General features: G+C 44.0%; 1 protein-coding gene across 9 annotated transcripts in view; it reads right to left on the bottom strand.

Moving 5' to 3' along the window:
- The window catches only part of ATP11C (ATPase phospholipid transporting 11C), a 117991-nt gene that overhangs the window by 59836 nt on the left and 39020 nt on the right, over positions 1–19135 (bottom strand). For 7 of the 9 annotated variants that reach the window (XR_010590302.1, XM_065556717.1, XM_005294606.5 and 4 more), the window contains exons 2-3: positions 13292–13411; positions 5992–6081 (exon numbers count right to left, since the gene is read on the bottom strand). Coding sequence is in view for 8 of the 9 variants with exons in the window: in XM_065556717.1 (XP_065412789.1) it covers positions 5992–6081; positions 13292–13411 (210 nt within the window). In the remaining variant the exon portion in view is untranslated. The remainder of the gene's footprint in view (positions 1–5991; positions 6082–13291; positions 13412–19135) is intronic. The other 2 variants (XM_065556718.1, XM_042851128.2) reach the window with 1 other exon arrangement.

The following is a 19135-nucleotide window of genomic DNA, read 5'->3' as shown; positions in this document are numbered from 1 at the left end:
TAACACAGCAAAATCAAGATAGCGTAAGCGTACTATGAAGTTGTTTCTAAGACACTTGCCTTATAACAAGGATCCAACAAGCAGCAGGTAGCTCAACCTGCATCTGTATTTAGACCAGGACTACAGCAGCATACTCGGACTTCATTTTAAAGTAACTGAGTCCTGCTAGTATATGAAGGTTTCTGTTCATCTGTTGTTTCTACCCAACTGAATTCCATGATTCAGGAAGCACCAGACCATTCCCTCTGTCACTCAAAAGTATTTTCCACTTCCTAAGCTGCCTATCTCCTTCATTTCCGCATTTCGGTAAAAAGGTGCTGACTATACTTATCCAAACTCAGCTTTATTTGCAGGCGTTAGGTTGCTTCAGAGGAGCAATTGTCTAGCTAATGGTTTCAGTAGATTAATCCAGTGGATGCCTTACTAATCAATCAAGCAACCAACTAAAAGGTATTTTCAGGAATGTATATTTCATGTGTGCTTTCAAGAAAAGACACATTCCCTCCCCAACATGGACTTGACCCTGAGCCACTGAAGTCAATGGGCTTTTGGACACCAGGCCTACATGGAAGCAGGACCAACCCCAACACAGGATTGAATTCAACATCTAATTCCTCTGCACTCCTCAGTCAAGAGTCTGCTGAACCCTTCACGTATAAGGGAGCACTTCGGGCAAGTCCATTAATTTAACATACGTTAACTTGATCGACACCAACATTTCGGCCATAAATGGCATTTGTCAAGGTAGCCCCTTGATACTTTAAATGAATGGAATGGCCTTAAGGGCTTATTAAAGATAAGTGAGATCTTCAGTACTTCCAGAATGAAAAGTGCCTGGCAGCTGTCTGTTAGTGACCTGTATTAACAGCATCAGGTGTGGTTTTTATCCCTAATTCAATATGTGGGTAGTTTTCTTACTTTAAACACGGTCACAGTTTTTGGAATAAAAACCAAAAACAAGAAAAATGCTCTTTAATCCATCTGCACACAATCAATTTCATAGCTAGATCCCTAGGTCTATGTCTAAAATGAGTCTGCAACTGAACTGCCAGGAAATATATCAATGTCCCCCAGCTAGGTGACTGGGTACAGTAAGGTAACACATTCAGTTATTCCAGTCTCCCCAAACTCCGTTAAGAGGGGCAGAAGATAAGATGTAATACTGTGACTTCAGACTATCAGGTATCCTGGAGGGACATCCTGATTTTAGCGCATTACTTCGGTACATACGCAGGCCAAGTTCATTTCTGACAAACTGGAGTGGTGCAACTCAGCATTGGCCTGCTAAACCCAGGGTTGTGAGTTCAATCCTTGAGGGGGCCACTTAAGGATTTAGGGCAAAATCAGTACTTGGTCCTGCTAGTGAAGGCAGGGGGCTGGACTCGATGACCTTGCAAGGTCCCTTCCAGTTCTAGGAGATGGGATAACTCCATTGGATTTCATTGGCATCAGCTAACCCCAGAAGTGAGTTTGTCCCTTTGTGTAAAGCAGGCAACATTATGCACAGTCCACAGGAATTACGTTGGGATCACCTATTTCTGCAGCAGTCATGGAAATCTTTATGGCTGAAGTGGAGCATTATGCTCCATAACAATTTACTAGGCATCCAATTTTGTTAAGTTGTAGCATAGCCAGATGCTAAGTGACCAAGGGGAGACAGCAAACAGGGGCCAGCAAACATAGGAGTTTGAGACAGAGTTTGTAAGCGGAAGAAAGAACAAAATCACCCTGGATCGAAAAGGCCCCACTGCCAGTGCCAGCAGTGCTCCTGGCTTCTCCACCTGCACCTGTGTCCAGACAAAGAACCCGCCTTTACCCAGGTGCTGGTGTGGGTTTGCAGAGACTCTGGCCTGCATTTCCTCAACATAGAAAGCCAGGCTGGGGAGACCACCCAGGGTGAGAGGTGCCTACTTGGGAGGCAGGTAGGAGAGCTACAGGAGGAGGTGGCTAGGCTGAGGAGCATCCATTCACACAAGGAATTCATTGTAAATATGCCTCTGGAGACCTCCAAGATGGAGGGAGCAATCCAGCTGGAGAGGATTGCAATAGCACCATCGGGGAGGAGGAAATGGCTCTTTCACGAGGAGGAAGCTGGCTGATGGCTACTTCTGGTAGCAGGCAGTACTCCACCCCTGCTCCCAACCCACTGTCCATAGAGATTAAATGTGACAGAGAGAGAGAGAGATATGCTGCTCTGGCAACAAGGGATGAGAAATTTCCCCCAAAGGTGCAGGAGAAGAAGCCATGTCCCCCCTAGGCTGGAAGGATCATGGCCATCAATCCCAAGAGGAAGGGTGGTGGTGGTCAATGACTCCCTTCTATGGAGGACAGAGGTGTCCATCTGCCGGCCTGACCTGGCACCCCCGAGGTGTGCTGCCTATCTGAGACATTACGGAAGGATTACTGAGCATCATCTGGCCCTCTGACTTCTACCCCATGCTGCTCATCCAAGTGGGCACTAATTATACCGTGTGATATGACCCTGAGCAAATCGGAAGTAACTACAGGACTCTGGGAGGGAGTGTGAGGGAGTTGGGGGCGCAGGTGGTGTCACCTTCCGGTCACGGGTAGGGGGCTCAGGCAAAGGAGGACACATCCTGGTGGTTAATGCCTGGCTGCGCAGATGGTGTCACTGGGAGGATTTTGGCTTCTGTTCTGAAAAGGACTGCTGAGAAGAGTCCACCGATCAAGGAAGGGAAAGAGGAAGAGTATCTAGGTTTGATGCGGGCAGGAGAGAAAAGCCCACAGGTAAGTCCAGAACATGGAGACCGGGGTGCAGGGTCAAAATCCTGGGGGTGGCGGGTGGGGAGGAGGAACGTGGGCAATCACAGCAGGAGCAAAGGAGAGACAAGAGGGAATACAGATGGGAAATCTAGTGAAGAGAAAGAGCTAGAAATATTAAGGAATAATCACAATTATGACATAATTGGCACCACAGAGACTTGGTGGGTGGGATAATTCCCATGACTGGAATACTGGTACAGAAGGTAACAGCTTCTTCAGGAAGGATGAGCAGGGGGGTAAAAAGAGGAGGAATAGCAAAGATGCATTACCCATGCACGGAGGTTGATATAGAAGTGGAAAACAGACCCATTGAAAGTCTCTGGATAAGGATAAAAGGGATAAAAAACAAGGGTGATGTCATGGTAGGGGTCTATTATAGACCAGGAGGAAGACGTGGAAGGATCTTTTTTTAAACAACTAATCAAATCATTGAAAACACAGTAGTTGGTGGTGATGGGGGACTTCAACTATCCAGACATCTGTTGGGAAAATAAGACAGCAGGGCACAGATTATCCCACAAGTTCTTGGAATGCACTTTTTATTACAGAAGGTGGAGAAAGTGACTAGCGGAGAGGTTGTTCTAGACTTGATTCTGACAAATAGGGAACTTGGGTTGGGAATTTGAAGGTGGAAGGCAGCCTGAGTGGAAGTGACCACGAAACAGAATTAATGATTCTAAGGAATGGTAGGAGGAAAAACAGCAGAATAAAGACAATTAGACCTCAGCAAACTCAGAGAATTGGTAGGTAAGAGCCTCTGGGAAGCAACTCCAATGGGGACGGGGGAGGGACGACTTCAGGAGAGTTGGTAATTTTTTTAAAGAGACATTATTAAAAGCACAAGAGCCAACAATCCCAGGGTGTAGGAAAGATAGGAAGAATAGTAAGAAACCACCCTGCATTAACCAGGAGATCTTCAACCACCTGAAATTCAAAAAACAGTCATACAAAAAGTGGAATCTGGGTCAAATTACAAAGGATGACATATATGTGTACTATATATAATAAAAACAACACCACAAGCATGTAGGGATAAAATTAGAAAGGCCACGGCACAAAATGAGTTTAAACTAACTAGGGACATAAAGGGTAACAATAAAACATTGTACAAATACTTTAAAAGCAATGGGAAAACCAAGGACAGAGTAGGCCAAGAGAAGACTGAGGGGGATATGATAACAGTCTTCATATATGTAAAAGGTTGTTATAAAGAGGAAGGTGATAAATTGTCCTTAACCACGGAGGACATGACAAGCAGTAAATCTTTAATTGCAGCAAAGGAAATTTAGGATAGTTATTAGGAAAAACTTCCTAGCTGTAAGGGTAGTTGTAGAATCTCTGTCACTGGAGGTTTTCAAGACCAGGTTAGATAAACACCTGTCAGGGATGGTCTAGATCAGGGGTGGCCAACCTTTGGCTCCGGAGCCACATGCGGCTCTTCAGAAGTTAATATGTGGCTCCTTGTATAGGCACCGACTCCGGGGCTGGAGCTACAGGCGCCAACTTTCCAATGGGCCGGGGGGTGCTCACTGCTCAACCCCTGGCTCTGCTATGGGCCCTGCCCCCACTCCACCCCTTCCCACCCCCTCCCCTGAGCCTGACACGTCCTCGCTCCTTCCTCTCCCCCCCAGAGCCTCCTGCACACCACAAAACAGCTGATCGGGAGGTGTGGGACGGAGCGGGAGGCACTGATCGGCAGGGCTGCCGGTGGGCAGGAGGCACTGGGAGCCGGGGTGGGGAGCGGACGTATTACTGTGGCCCTTTGGCAATGTACATTGGTAAATTCTGGCTCCTTAACTGGCTCAGGTTGGCCACGCCTGGTTTAGATAATACTTAGGTCCTGCCTCAGTGTAAGGGACTGGACTAGATGACCTACTGAGGTCCCTTCCAGTCTATATTTCTATGAGTCTATAGATAACAATAATAAAAGTGAAGCATAGAGGTATTAATCAACTTAATCCCTCAAAGGACGCCTTTATTGCAGACTACCGTATGTAACAGATCTAAGACTTCATTTACTAGATGAATAGGCTGAAGTTTTATCTGTCTGGTTAAGCCAAACCAGTCAGTTGAGTATTTTTTTAAAACTCCAATGTTCAGTTATAAAAGGAGGAAAATATACTTCCTTGTGTTTCATCCACATTTTACAAACACACACACACACACACACACACACACACACACACACACCCCACCTTTCTTTTGCAAACATATTTTGGGAACTCCCCTGATTTTTCAGCTAATGTAACAGAAAATGAACACTCATCTCTACCAGCATTTCCCCTAATCCCAAGATCAATGCCCTCTTTACATAGAAATCAGCACAGGAAAAAAACCAAATCTTATTACAACATGTGTATGTCTGTAATTTAGTATGTATAAAATCTCTTTACAAAAATCAAACTCCTACACAAATGTACACACTTAGTAAATGCTCATCTGAATATATAAAAAACAATCCAAATGATGGACTGTGCACCTCTTCTGGTTTTCTGGAAATCTACACACAAACTATAATATTACCAGGCCGCTTATTATATGGAAAAAAATGTATGGTTAGATGGGAGAAGCAACAGAGTACAAAAAAGCTAGGTTTCAATCCTGCAGCCGTTAACATATGTTTTACTCACACCGGGTATGTCTACATAGGAGCTGGAGGTGAAATTTCCAGTTTCAAGGAAAGATACCGACACTAGAGCTCGGGCACTAAAATAACCGTGTAACTACGGGAGTATGAGCAGTGGGAGGGGCTAGACTTCCTAAGTATGATCTCATCTGAGACCCTAGGTATGTATCTGAGCAGCTAGCCCGTCCCTCTGTGGCAGCTACACTTCGATTGTTAGCATGCTAGCTTGATCAGAACTAGCACCAATATGACTCCTCGAGATGGAAATTACACCTTCCAGCTCCAACGTAGACACATTTATAAGTGATCTCGTGGTGCTTACAGTGTTAATAGGGCCCTTAAATTGTAACAATAGTCATCACAATATGTCTGAGATGGCCCCAGAAATGTTACCAGTTATGGTATTTTGAATGCGTGTGCAGGAGACAAAAACATAGCTTCTAATAAAAGATTTCATAAGCACCAGTAAAGAGCCAGTCTTCAGTCTCAGTCCTCTATCAAGTTGTGTTTAAAGCTTCGAACAATCGGTTTCAAAAAATAATAATATTTTTTGCATCATTGCTATTTAAAAGTGCCCTTACCTGCACAAGGAAAATGATAAGGAAATAAAAGTTGGCAATTCTTCTGAACTGTTCAAAAAGATTCTTCGGAAGAAAATTCCAGACAGTGTACTGCAGGGTGAAAGAACAGAGAGATAAGCTGTGCAAATAATACCAGCACACAAATTTTCAGAATGTCAATAGAACCAAAGATCGACAGGAAGCTACATTTATCCAGGGATTGAGAGTTAAAGAAAGGGAATTTATGTTTAGAAGTTTCCTAAGAAATAAGATTTCATTTAAAAAAAAAAAAAAAAAAGTTCAAGTAGTTATATTGCACAGATGTATCCCTGGTATAATTTCACAGATGTTATACCCAGGATAGATTTGGCCCAGGGTGTTAGTTCTCGTATTATTGAGCCTCTTGGTCCTGCTAGTGAAGGCAGGGGGCTGGACTCGATGACCTTTCAAGGTCCCTTCCAGTTCTAGGAGATGGGATATCTCTTCAGAAACTCACAATAGCATTAAGCAATTCTAATGGCATACTATCTGTGTATTTTTAACGTGCCTATCACCATTGTATGTAGGCTCATTAGCATCAAATATTGAGAGTAAGGGGGCACTTTGTGAGTAGCTGCTACATGAATGCACAGGGGGAAACAGCCCAAGGAGCCTTCCTCTATTGTTTCTCTCAAAGAGACCAGACATCACCAAGGTCATACGTTCTGTGGCAATAGGGATGAAGGATTCTTAACCCTGCTCCAGCCCTCGTGCGATGCATAAAAAGGACTGGCAGAGCAGCAGAAAAGTGCCCTAAAAGCCCTGGATTCAGCCAAGGGAGAAATCCCCCATGGCAAGGCCTGAGGAAAACAGCTCCAGGTTGCCTCTCTAAACTCAGCCTAGGAAACACAGGGTGTGATGCTGGCGGCAGGGCTGCAGCAAGTAGCACTGCTGTGGAGGGTCTAGGCCGCACTGCCACCCGTAGGGGACAGGCTGCTGTAACTCGGCCAGATCCACAGATCTGTCAGAATTATTCTGGGGCCACTTCGACTCCTGCAGAATTGGGAGGCCACAAAGATGCGTCACAGCTCTGCTGAGTGGATGTCTGGGGCCTTGCAGGTCTGTTTTCCAGTGGAGAGGAAATCGGTGGTGCAGAGCGTGGATATATTCTAAGGCCTTGGCTACACTTACCCGGTAGTTCGGCGGCGAGCGATCGAACTTCTGGGTTCGACTTATCGCGTCTAGTCTGGACGCGATAAGTCGAACCCGGAAGTGCTCGCCGTCGACTGCGGTACTCCAGCTCGGCGAGAGGAGTACCGCGGAGTCGACGGGGGAGCCTGCCTGCCGAGTGTGGACCAAGGTAAGTTCGAACTAAGGTACTTCGAACTTCAGCTACGTTATTCACGTAGCTGAAGTTGCGTACCTTAGTTCGAATTAGGGGGGTAGTGTAGACCTGGCCTAAGATTAACACGCATACACCTGTCCCGAAATAAGACGGTCAAACAGCATGCAGGACAACGCCTCCTTTCAGGAATCTCAAACCAACATCAATGCCTGGTTCACAGAGAGCAGCAAAACTCTCCTGCTGCTTACACAGCTTCCAACCCCACCCCTGGGACCACTGTTTCTATAGAGAGACCTCACTAAAAAAAGGACAGCACCACCACGTGTCTGCCCAAGACCGACTGACTGCTTGCGCATTAAGAAAGAACTCGGAACTCTGTGTCTAACAGTGCCACCAGCCGGTTAAATCCAACTTACCCCCTGGGCTATGAATTCTGGGCTGCATCTCCTCTTAGAGGTGCAGCATACAGAGTCTCACCCTGTATTCCGCAACAAAGCTACTTGAATTCTCCATCACAAATGGGAAGGCGGATGAGGAAATTCTGTAGCAGATCTGGATAAATTCCAAAATGGAAGTTTTATCTGAATTAAATATGAACGAGAACACTGTTCCCTCAGAGAGATTTATTTTATATTAAAATCAGCTCGTTTTTCAGCTGACCTTAAGTTTTGGATTGTGTATGTATTGCAAGTTTTTGCACTGACAATGGTCACAGCATGGTAGAAGTTGGTGGGGGGAAGAGAGAGGAGGAATGGAGGTTTTCATAGCTGGATGGGCAGCTACTGGGACTTTTGGACCATGGAAGAAGCTTGGGATTGTAGGATACAGACAGTAACCGATGTAGCAGTGAAATAGTTAAAGCAGCATCTGCAGTTTGCCTTATTGCCACACAACCGAAGAGACATCTAGGGTGACCAGATGTCCTGATTTTATAGGGACAGTCCTGATATCTGGGGTTGTGTCTTATATAGGCCCCTACTACCCCCCACCCCATCCCGATTTTTCACACTTGCTGTCTGATCACCCTACCTACATCTACAAGGTCGGTGGAAAAATTAAACCCACACTCCGGACCACATGCTTTCCTTTATCCATCCACACCCCTCCCCTCATGTCAAGTGAAGCACATGGTCCCTCCGACGGGCAATAACTTCCCTGTAATTGCACTCCAGTGTGAAGTAAGTGTGAGGCCAACTAACATCCTCATAAAAGGCTGCAATGTGATAGGACGGCAGCCCCCAAGACCCACACTGGGACTGAAGACAGACATGTGCGCCGACTGACAACCACCAGATTGTTTGCTGCCCGACCTTGAGTCCAAGGTTATTGCTTAGAAAAAACTCAGAATTAAACTGGTTCAACAGAACAGGTCTAGCTCTGACAGAACATAAAACGTTGGCACTAAAAGCTTGGGTACAGAACAGACTGGGTGAAACTTCCGGGACTTTGCTGAAAAGTCAATATTTGCACCCCCATTACAATTCCTTCCCACAGAAAAGCCTAAGACGCTGTTTGACTCCTATACTGAACTTCCTCTTTCCACATGCAAGAGCAGTGCCAATTGTGCAATTAAATTGAGAAAATATCCACCTTCATCTTCTGCCCCACTCCCCCACCCGCCCCCTCAAAAAATCCATTTTTTCCCCTCTACTTTTTTCTATTCGGCCTTTGTAGCTTGCAGGTGGAAACAAACAGTTTGTGAAGTCAGCAGCCGCACAGAACACCGCTTCTCCAATTGTTCTGGGAGACTGAATCACAGTAAAAAAAAAAACCTGTCGAGATTTCACTACATTAATTGAAGGATGGGTGGGGGGTGCAGGAGGGGTGCTTTTCTAACATTAGCTGACACACCTGCTTCAAAAAAGTCAGGTTATTCCTATTATGGTGATGCTTCACCCAACCACCATTCTAATTCTAGCATGAGAACATGCCAATAGTCTCACGAACACCTGCAGTGAGAGGTGAATGTGTTATGCCAGGGGTAGGCAACCTATGGCACGTGTTATGGCATGGGTAGGCAAGCTGATTTTCAGTGGCACTCACACTGCCCGGGTCATGGCCACTGGTCCGGGGGGCTCTGCATTTTAATTTAATTTTAAATGAAGCTTCTTAAACTTTTTAAAAACCTTATTTACGTTATATACAACAATAGTTTAATTATATATTATAGACTTATAGAAAGAGACCTTCTAAAAATGTTCAAATGTATTACTGGCATGCGAAACCTTAAATTACAGTGAATAAATGAAGATTCGGCACACCACTTCTGAAAGGTTGCCGACCCCTGCGTTATGCTCATTGGAAGGTGGAGATCCGTATTTCCAGATTATGTACAATAGTTTTAGCAATACAGATTGAAAGCAGTCATCATGCATCAGGCAACACTGAAGCAGGAGGGAAGGGAAGGTTATCAGTGTTGATGTCTTATATCTTGCAAGTTACCAGAGCTGGAGATGAATGCACCACTCAGGAAGTGCCCTCAGTCCAGTTGTGCTATTTTGCCACTGGGCATGAACAGAAGAACTGCAAGTCTTTAACTAAAGTTACCAGGCCCAGAGCCTCCCTTCATTGATCATAGCCACGAAAAGGGCTCCTCAGTGACGTAGCTTTAAGTCCCCTTTGTGCTGCTGACTTTGCAAACTTCAAGATCTGGCCCACTGGGTTTCTGCACTTCAGTAAATACAATTACACACCAATATGCAACATAACTCCATGTTCCTTCTTCTAACTTTGCACTTTAAATTTTGGCTTCCTTCATTGACTTATAAACTGGAGTATTGTCTGGATTTTAATGAAAAAAAAAAACCAATTATTCCCAAGTTTGACACCCCCCTCCTCCCCACATAAACAATTGGAGGAGGTTAGGGGAAAGAGTACAAAAATCAATGGGATTCCCACCTGTAAATAGCTTTTAGTGCTGCATGCCACACATCAAAAGGAAACAATGCTCAAATAATGAATTTTTTTCTCTCTGCTGTGAAGATAACCCCTTAAAATCTTGAGACTCCATACTCCCACTTTTTTCTCTTAAAATAAATAAATAAATAAAAGGAACTGCATATATGTTTGCTATTGGAACACTGCCTTGTTGCCTTGCTTGCAATTTGGTTTCTCACATTTGGATGTGGTATACCTAAACTTTAGTAAGGCATTTGATACGGTCTCGCATGATATTCTTATCAATAAACTAGGCAAATACAATTTAGATGGGGCTACTATAAGGTGGGTGCATAACTGGCTGGATAACCGTACTCAGAGAGTTGTTATTAATGGTTCCCAATCCTGCTGGAAAGGCATAACGAGTGGGGTACCGCAGGGGTCTGTTTTGGGACCAGCTCTGTTCAATATCTTCATTAACGACTTAGATATTGGCATAGAAAGTAGGCTTATTAAGTTTGCGGATGATACCAAACTGGGAGGGATTGCAACTACTTTGGAGGACAGGGTCATAATTCAAAATGATCTGGAAAAATTGAAGAAATGGTCTGAGTTAAACAGGATGAAGTTTAACAAAGACAAATGCAAAGTGCTCCACTTAGGAAGAAAAAATCTTTTCACACATAAAGAATGGGAAGAGACTGTTTAGGAAGGAGTATGGCAGAAAGGGATCTAGGGGTTATAGTGGACCACAAGCTAAATATGAGTCAACAGTGTGATGCTGTTGCAAAAAAACCAAACATGATTCTGGGATGTATTAACAGGTGTGTTGTGAGCAAGACATGAAAAGTCATTCTTCCGCTCTACTCTGCTCTGGTTAGGCCTCGGCTGGAGTATTGTGTCCAGTTCTGGGCACCACATTTCAAGAAAGATGTGGAGAAATTGGAAAGGGTCCAGAGAAGACCAACAAGAATGATTAAAGGTCTTGAGAACATGACCTATGAAGGAAGGCTGAAAGAATTGGGTTTGTTTAGTTTGGAAAAGAGAAGACAGAGGGGATATGATAGCAGTTTTCAGGTATCTAAAAGGGTGTCATAAGGAGGAGGGAGAAAACTTGTTCACCTTAGCCTCTAAGAATAGGACAAGAAGCAATGGGCTTAAACTGCAGCAAGGGAGGTCTAGGTTGGACATTAGGAAAAAGTTCCTAACTGTCAGGATGGTTAAACACTGGAATAAATTGCCTAGGAAGGTTGTGGAATCTCCATCTCTGGATATATTTAAGAGTAGGTTAGATAAACGTCTATCAGGGATGGTCTAGACAGTATTTGGTCCTGCCATGCAGGCAGGGGACTGGACTCGATGACCTCTCGAGGTCCCTTCCAGACTTAGAATCTATGAATCTATTTTTTTAGGGGTGAGAAAGGGAGAAGATCATGATCATTTGTTTTGGAAAAAATAACGACATGAACTTTAAAATCAAGTTTAAGAAACAAAACAGGTCAAATAGATGTGTCCTTTGAAATAACAAGTCCCTTTTCCCAGAGTCATACTGACATCATTAATGAGGCTTGTGCACAGATAATAAGCAAACAATAAAGACCCACATCCACATCAGCTTCATTTTAAAGACTAGGGGGCAGGAGGGAAAAAAGGGGAGGAGGAGGAGAGAAGGGTAGGCATGGACTCTTCCTTCCCAAATATAAAAAGGTCAAAAATCAATAGGGAAATAACTTAAAAAAAAAAATCAATGAAGTTCTACACAAGATTAGTGCTTTTAAAATAATTCAATTATTCACTAAAGAAAAAAAATGGATATTCCCTAATGGCACAATCTTGCAGACCTAATGCAAAGAAGTCAAATGGCGTTTTACCTAGGTCAGCCTGCGGGAACTGGTCCCTATCACAAAGTCAGTTCTGGTTCTAATGCAGACAGCAAAAGTATATAAAAGGCAGCAGACATTTGAATTGTTTGGAGCAGAAAAAAAATATGCCCACTGTAACCTTTAAATCATAAGTATGGTATGACTAAAGTCTGTAACTATATATTGGGCATCCCCAAAGCCACCTTAGTAACAAGCTAAATATACATTCACCCAACTAGCTTAACAATAGCTGTTGCCAGCTGTCTGACATTGTACTTCAGTTTTTCCAAGTCTTTTGAAATAGCTTGATAGATGTCAAGTAAAATAAGATCAACCAGAAGATAGGTGTCATCACATTGTGTTCAGAATAGACAAATGCTATCTTAATAGAGTACTGCATGGTTTCCTCTTTATCCAACAGAAAGGCCAAGAGTTAAAATACACACTGTACTAAGTTATTTTTGTCCTACTTGAAAAGAAAAAAAAAAATGAGAACTGTCGTGCTTCTGGATATCTGTTCATTTTATAACCAAACAAATCCCAAACGAAAACCTTGCAAGTCACCAATCACCAAATATTGTCTTGCCTTTATATTTTCACTCTCCAAACAATGGAGACCCAGAAAACATTGAAGCAGGTCCTACTCTTTGTGCCTCAATATTATTCAATACACAGAGGGGGAACTCATGTGTGCATTCACTCAGTGGGCATTAGTAAGGAAGCGTATATACAAACCAGTGGTTCGGTGCAAAATGAGCTTCCAAGCTGCTTTCAGATTGCATCAGGAAGATCATAAATTAGACTCAGAAGGAGGTATCATAATATGCCCCTGTGTTATTAACAAATGCAATTCTAATACCATTTGCACATCTCTCCTAAACCCCAGTGGGACATTTTGTGCAAAATTAGAGAGCAGAACATAACATTTCATCCCCTACCTCTCAATAGAGGGATTCAGAGAGAAGAGTCTCTTTAATACAAGGTACATGCTTTTAGACTACAACCCACAGCCCTATTAGATTAACAATCTTGTTTATTAAAACTCCTACCGCACCAGCAATGGAACAGCTGAACACTGGGGCAATTTCTTCTTGCAAAGAGCATTTTATCTACTCAAGTATAGATTTCTGAGGTTTTAAATGTCAGGAAGCCATGACTGATGATGAAATACAATAAGGTTGAGGAACAGGAACAGAAACGTGCAAACTTTCCAGTTGATTAAATGACCACAGCTCACGGAATAAGAGAACCAACTTACCTTGGATGAGACAATTCTATTATCACAGAATTTCTGCTCAACGTAAGCATCGGTTTCTGAAACAGGGCGGTGGCCAACAAACACGGTGCGTGTCCCAACTCGTTTCTCTTCGCCAGCGCACTGTGAGAGATAACAAGGTAAAGACAAGTTAAGTCCCTGGCTCTCAAGTTCACACATTTCCATGCATGTGTCCAGATAACGAGTTCCACATGTTTCGGATTCTGATGGCTCCCTCACAGCCTTTCTGAACTTCCATTGTCCTGGGCTCTCTTATTACAGTGTTGAATAGAATGAATGCAGTGCAGAAGTGATTATATTCATGGTCTTCCTATCTCACACAAGGGGTAATAATTACCTTTCCAAATACCAGAAGACCACATTTACACCTTTATCAGCCTTTCCTGGTCCACTGCGAATGCCTAAATAAATCTGGTAGTCTCTACGGTGCCACAAGGACTCCTCGTTGTTCTCGCAGATACAAACTAACGCGGCTACCTCTCTGAAACCGAAGATATATATGAGAGACAAAGTGGGTGAGGTAATAATCTTTTATTGGACCAACTTCTGTTAGTGAAAGATACAAGCTTTTGAGCTTACAAAGAACTCTTTCACCAACAGAAGTTGGTCCAACAAAAGGTACTGCCTCACCCACCTTGGTTCCAGAATAGAGAGACAACATGGCCACAACACCACTGCAAATAAGATATGTAAGAAAGCAAAGTTTTCCTCTATGTCTGAGCATTCCTATTAGTGGCTGGCATCTCTCAAGTGGAAATATTCCAATCTGCTCGAGTTGCCTTAAACTGTTATTAAGGAGAAACCTTTCCACTTTCTGCTTCAGGAGGGGGGGAAAAAATACCCTTTGAGGGCTTTGTCAGTCATTGCCTGGGGCTCCCCAGTGTGAGCTATTTTGAGCTTCTGATCTCTGAACATATCTTTACACCGCCCTTGAAATCTCTTCTGATCTGTGGCTGAGTCATTCTAAACATTTTGATTTGTTGTTTCCTTTTTAATCGTCATATGTTCCGCTAAAACACCATTGTGTGAATATTTAAGAAAAATTCTTCTTAGAGCTTGTCTACATAAACACTTCCGTTTGCGGCAAGATAAATCTACTCTGCACACTAGGCACCTGCGTGGACTCTGTTGCCGGGCACTAAAAGTCCCCTAGTGCACGTTCATCTACTCAAGGTAGAAGCATCTGCAGTGTGCCAAAAAGGCAGGTGTTAGCTGTGTTATTAGAGTGTCAGGAACATTAATTATTTTTCTTCTCATTTAAGCATTCAGGTGCTCAAGAACATTTCAGCTGGGTGGTGAGCACAGGCAGAGACACCCAAAAGGGACCTCCACAGTTTCAAAAGGAAAGGTTTCATTACGGAGATTTTTAGGAAGCAACGTTAATCTTAACTAAAGTCTTAGCAGACAAAAAAATATTGTTTCCAGTCCTTGGAGGTGGAAACCATTGAGGCACACTGTGGTAGGCAAAGTGAATGACTGCATCACAAATCTGACAGTCTCCATCTGCTGGCAGGGAGGATCATACCCACGTCTATGAGCTGGGATATCAGGCCACTGGAGGGCCAGTCCAACTGGTAGTAACCATCCCGCCAAGTCTTGAGTTTTTAATCACTAGTCTCAGCATATTTGGGGTTTCTCTTAAAGTCACAGCTCCCGGTGTCATGTGATTACAAAATGAAAGCAGAGATAAAATACGTTTCTAGCCTTCGCGTTTTCAAAGGAAAGATTGAGAGCGTGGAACTCTGGAAGCTCAAAATCAAGAAGTAAATTAAAAAAAAATCCTTTTTTTTTTTAAAGCCAATCATGATTTTTGAGACCTGACTCGTCCTATTACAATACTGGGTGTTTCCACACTTCCCTTGTCAGGCCTCTCAGTTCCAGCTCTCAGCATCTCACATGTTTCCTCTCTAGCTGCACTTCTCTCCCTCTGTGCCATTCCAACTGAAGTATGTTTTCCTTGACGGCAATCTGTGCTATTCTCCTCTTTAAACACTGCATTTCCCAGAGACAAACCCGCATGAATGTGGAAAATCCATTCTGCTCCCAGCCCCGGTGCCAGAAATTGCTACTATATAGGAGAACAGCTCAGGTAGTCATCTGGAAACACTCCCAAGTAATCCCAGTTTAATGCAGATAGTTGTAGGATTCACGTAATCCCATAGTTGCACTTTAAAGCTCTACATCGGGGTAGGCAACCTATGGTACGCGTGCCAAAGGCGGCACGCGAGCTGATTTTCAGTGGCACTCACACTGCCCGTGTCCTGGCCACCAGTCCGGGGGGCTCTGCACTTTAATTTAATTTTAAATGAAGCTTCTTAAACATTTTAAAAACCTTATTTACATTATATACAACAATAGTTTAGTTATATATTAATTATAGACTTATAGAAAGAGACCTTCTAAAAACGTTCAAATGTATTACTGGCACACGAAACCTTAAATGAGAGTGAATAAATGAAGACTCGGCACACCACTTCTGAAAGATTGCCGACCCCTGCTCTACATCAATGTCAAGAGGCTAAAATATGGCAGGCAGGCAGATTTCTTTTTTTAAACCAGAGCGAGATGCTACAAATGAATTATAACCCACGGTCACACCTTAATTAATTCCCCAAGACCAGATAACCTTCATAGCAAAGAGAACAACAGGACGTAGGGTATTTATAAACATGTCAGAGATCCGGGTCAAACATGAAAAGAATTTCTCTTGTCATTAAAACAGACCTGTTACATTCTCTCTCTCCACTCACGCTCTCTCTCACACACATTAACCAAACAAAACAAAGAAAACTCTGATGGAAAATATTTTCACCTGGAAGCACAAAAAGACCCCAAAATAATAAAAATTAAAAAAAAATGAACACATTTCCAGCAGGATATTAATACTAATTGTTTGCACTGTAGTGGTGCTCTAAGTCCCCAGTCAGGATCAGGGCTCACTGTGATAAGAACTACATAATAATAAATACAATATATGGAGATATACCTATCTCATAGAACTGGAAGGGACCTTGAAAGGTCACTGAGTCCGGCCTCCTGCCTTCACTAGCAGGACCAAGTACTGATTTTGCCCCAGATCCCTAGAGTGGCCCCCTCAAGGATTGAACTCACAACCCTGTGTTTAGCAGGCCAATGCTCAAACCACTGAGCTATCCCTGCCCCCACAGGAAGGCACGATCCTTCCTCTCAAGATTTTACAATCTCCTTTGCAGATGTGCGCCATTTGTCTAGTGGTGAGAACGGCATGAGGAGACAGCCAAACCGCTTCCCATTTCATATTCTGCAATATTTGTGCATAAATCAAGATCAAACACTTAAGATTCCCACTGCCTTACATTTGCTGCTGGGAGGAAAAAAGTCAGAGGGTTAGCTATAACTCCGTGATCATTTTCTTAGGTCTTGTACACATTTGGAAATTAATCCAGAATAAAGTAGGATGTGAATTTAAACTGCAATAGCTAGACCAGAACAGCTCCCCATGTGGAGGCTCTCATTCCAGAATAGTTTGAATCAGCTTTGAAAGCATATTAAGCTAAACCAGCAAATGGCACTCTTATTCCACACGGAGAGCTATTCTAGAATAGCTAGTACAGAACAGCTATTGCGGTCATTTTCCAAGTGTAGAGACAAGTCTGGCATGATCTTTAATTTACTCAGTGTTTTAAGTTCTTGAGGGAATAGGCAACTACATGCAAGTCTTTTTAATGCAACAAAGAACGCACTAAAGGTAACGTATGGAAAAGGCAAGGAACCTGAAAGCTCATTTAGTGAGAAGAATACCACTACTTGGAAAGCTCTTATACGTTCAATCCCAACCTGTTATAAATTACCTTGAGTCAATTCAATAGCAGGAAAAGTGGCTTTTACAATTTTGCAATTAATATTGGACAGCTAGATTGATGCATTATTACCATACAGATATATAGTGGGTATTAGTTTGTATGAAAAGAAAGCAGTAACCTGTAGCCCTCAGAAATTCTTTACTTGAATGGGGAAAGCATTGGATGTGCAGTATATTGTTGGGCTGACACATTTGCACTGGCTTCTGATTGGCAACCACACACAAGCTTCCTGGCAGATTAAAAGTGACCATTTTAGAACAAACCACAACAACAATTTCTTAATTAGGTTCCGATCCTTTCTAAATTATTATCTTGCATGTGAAATTTTCATTCACTGACCACACCACACTGAGAAACTCACAATTGTCGGACCCCGAGAATTCGGTTCCCAGCGGTACTAAGCTGGCAGTTTATCTTTGGGGTCTCCGAGGCTCTCTTTCTTGGTACTTAATGCTACGTATTAGAAATTTTAAAACTGGTTGAAGAACACGGTTGTGTTCAGAAAAGCAACAACATTTTCTTTGAAGCCGCTTTTCTAAAATAATCTCCTCAAGCTGTAAACCGGGGCAGCTCCAACTGTAACCAAGACAGGAAGACTAGTTTTCTACTCCCAACAGTCTGGCAGATTAAATTAAGTATCATCTTTGCCCAGAGACTGATGTGCCTACCAGACTCTAAACCAGGGGTGGGCAAACTATGGCCCGGGGGCCACATCTGGCCCTTCACATATTTTAATCTGGCCCTTGAGCTCCAGCCGGGGAGTGGGGTCTGGGGCTTGCCCCGCTCCAGCCAGGGAGCAGGGTCAGGGGCTTGCCCCGCTCCGCATATGCCAGGGCTCTATGCGGCTCCCAGAAGCAGCGGCATGTGCCCCCCCTCCACCTCCTATGCATACGGGCAGCCAGGAGGATCCGCACATTGCTCCCGCAGCTCCCATTGGCCAGCAACTGCGGCCAGCAACTGTGGCCAATGGGAGCTGCAGAGGTGGAGAGCCTGCAGATGGGGCAGCACGCAGACCTACCTGTCCGTGCCTCTGCCTAGGAGCTGGAGGGAGGACATGCCATGGTTTCCAGGGGCTGCCTGAGGAAAGCGCCACCTGGAGCCTGCACGCCTGACCCCCTCCTGCACTCCAACCCTCTGCTCCAGCCCTGATCCCCCTCCCACCCTCCGAACCCCCTCTGTCCCAGCCCAGAGCACCCTCCTGCACCCCCCAACCCCTCATCTCCAGCCCCACCCCAGAGCCCGCACCCTCAGCCAAACCCCCTCCCACACTCCAATCCCCAATTTCATGAGCATTCACGACCCACCATACAATTTCCATACCCAGATGTGCCAAAAAGTTTGCCCACCCCTGTTCTAAACAGTAGGGATTTGTCTGATTCTGCAGAATGCTTTTTTGATGCTGTCAGTGTTTCAGGTTGAATACACCTGTGTTCCCCCGCCGTGATCCCTCCAAGGCACTTATTTAAGGTTTCCGGCTCTCAGCCACCACCTCTCATGGGTGGAGACCTGGGTCCCTCTTCCTCCAGCCCGGAATTTTAAAGCTACAGAGCTCACTGCCTTACACTGCAATGCCCCCAGCAAGGCAGTCTGCCGAAAGGCCAGCGCCTGCACATTGCTCTCCCTCTCAGGGCTATGAGCACAGTATTGCCAGCAGTTACAAGTTGCCACACGGCTGCTTCTAACCAAGCACCTTTATTCTTAAGGCAAAAGTGTTACAGAGAAAACATTAAAACCAATAACAGTTCCTCCATATATGCTAAAAGCTAACCTGACGTCACCCATCAGATCTTATGGGGGTCCTGGTAGGCCAAAGTCTTTCCAACCCTTCCACAAGGGTTAGGGCCTTTGGACAGCAGGTCCTGCCCATTTGCTGGATTAGAAAGAAGGCCCTGAGTCAGTTTAAACCCAGCCTTTTTACATCAAAAGCCCTTTGTTTATTGGTTTCTGGAAAAAACAGTCTGAACCAGTCTATGCAAGTTCCCCC

Source organism: Chrysemys picta, chromosome 9 (assembly GCF_011386835.1).
Source record: "Chrysemys picta bellii isolate R12L10 chromosome 9, ASM1138683v2, whole genome shotgun sequence".
NCBI classification, from domain to species: domain Eukaryota; kingdom Metazoa; phylum Chordata; order Testudines; family Emydidae; genus Chrysemys; species Chrysemys picta.
The sequence above is the reverse complement of the archived record's forward strand: the minus strand, read 5'-3'. Positions and strand labels throughout refer to the sequence as shown.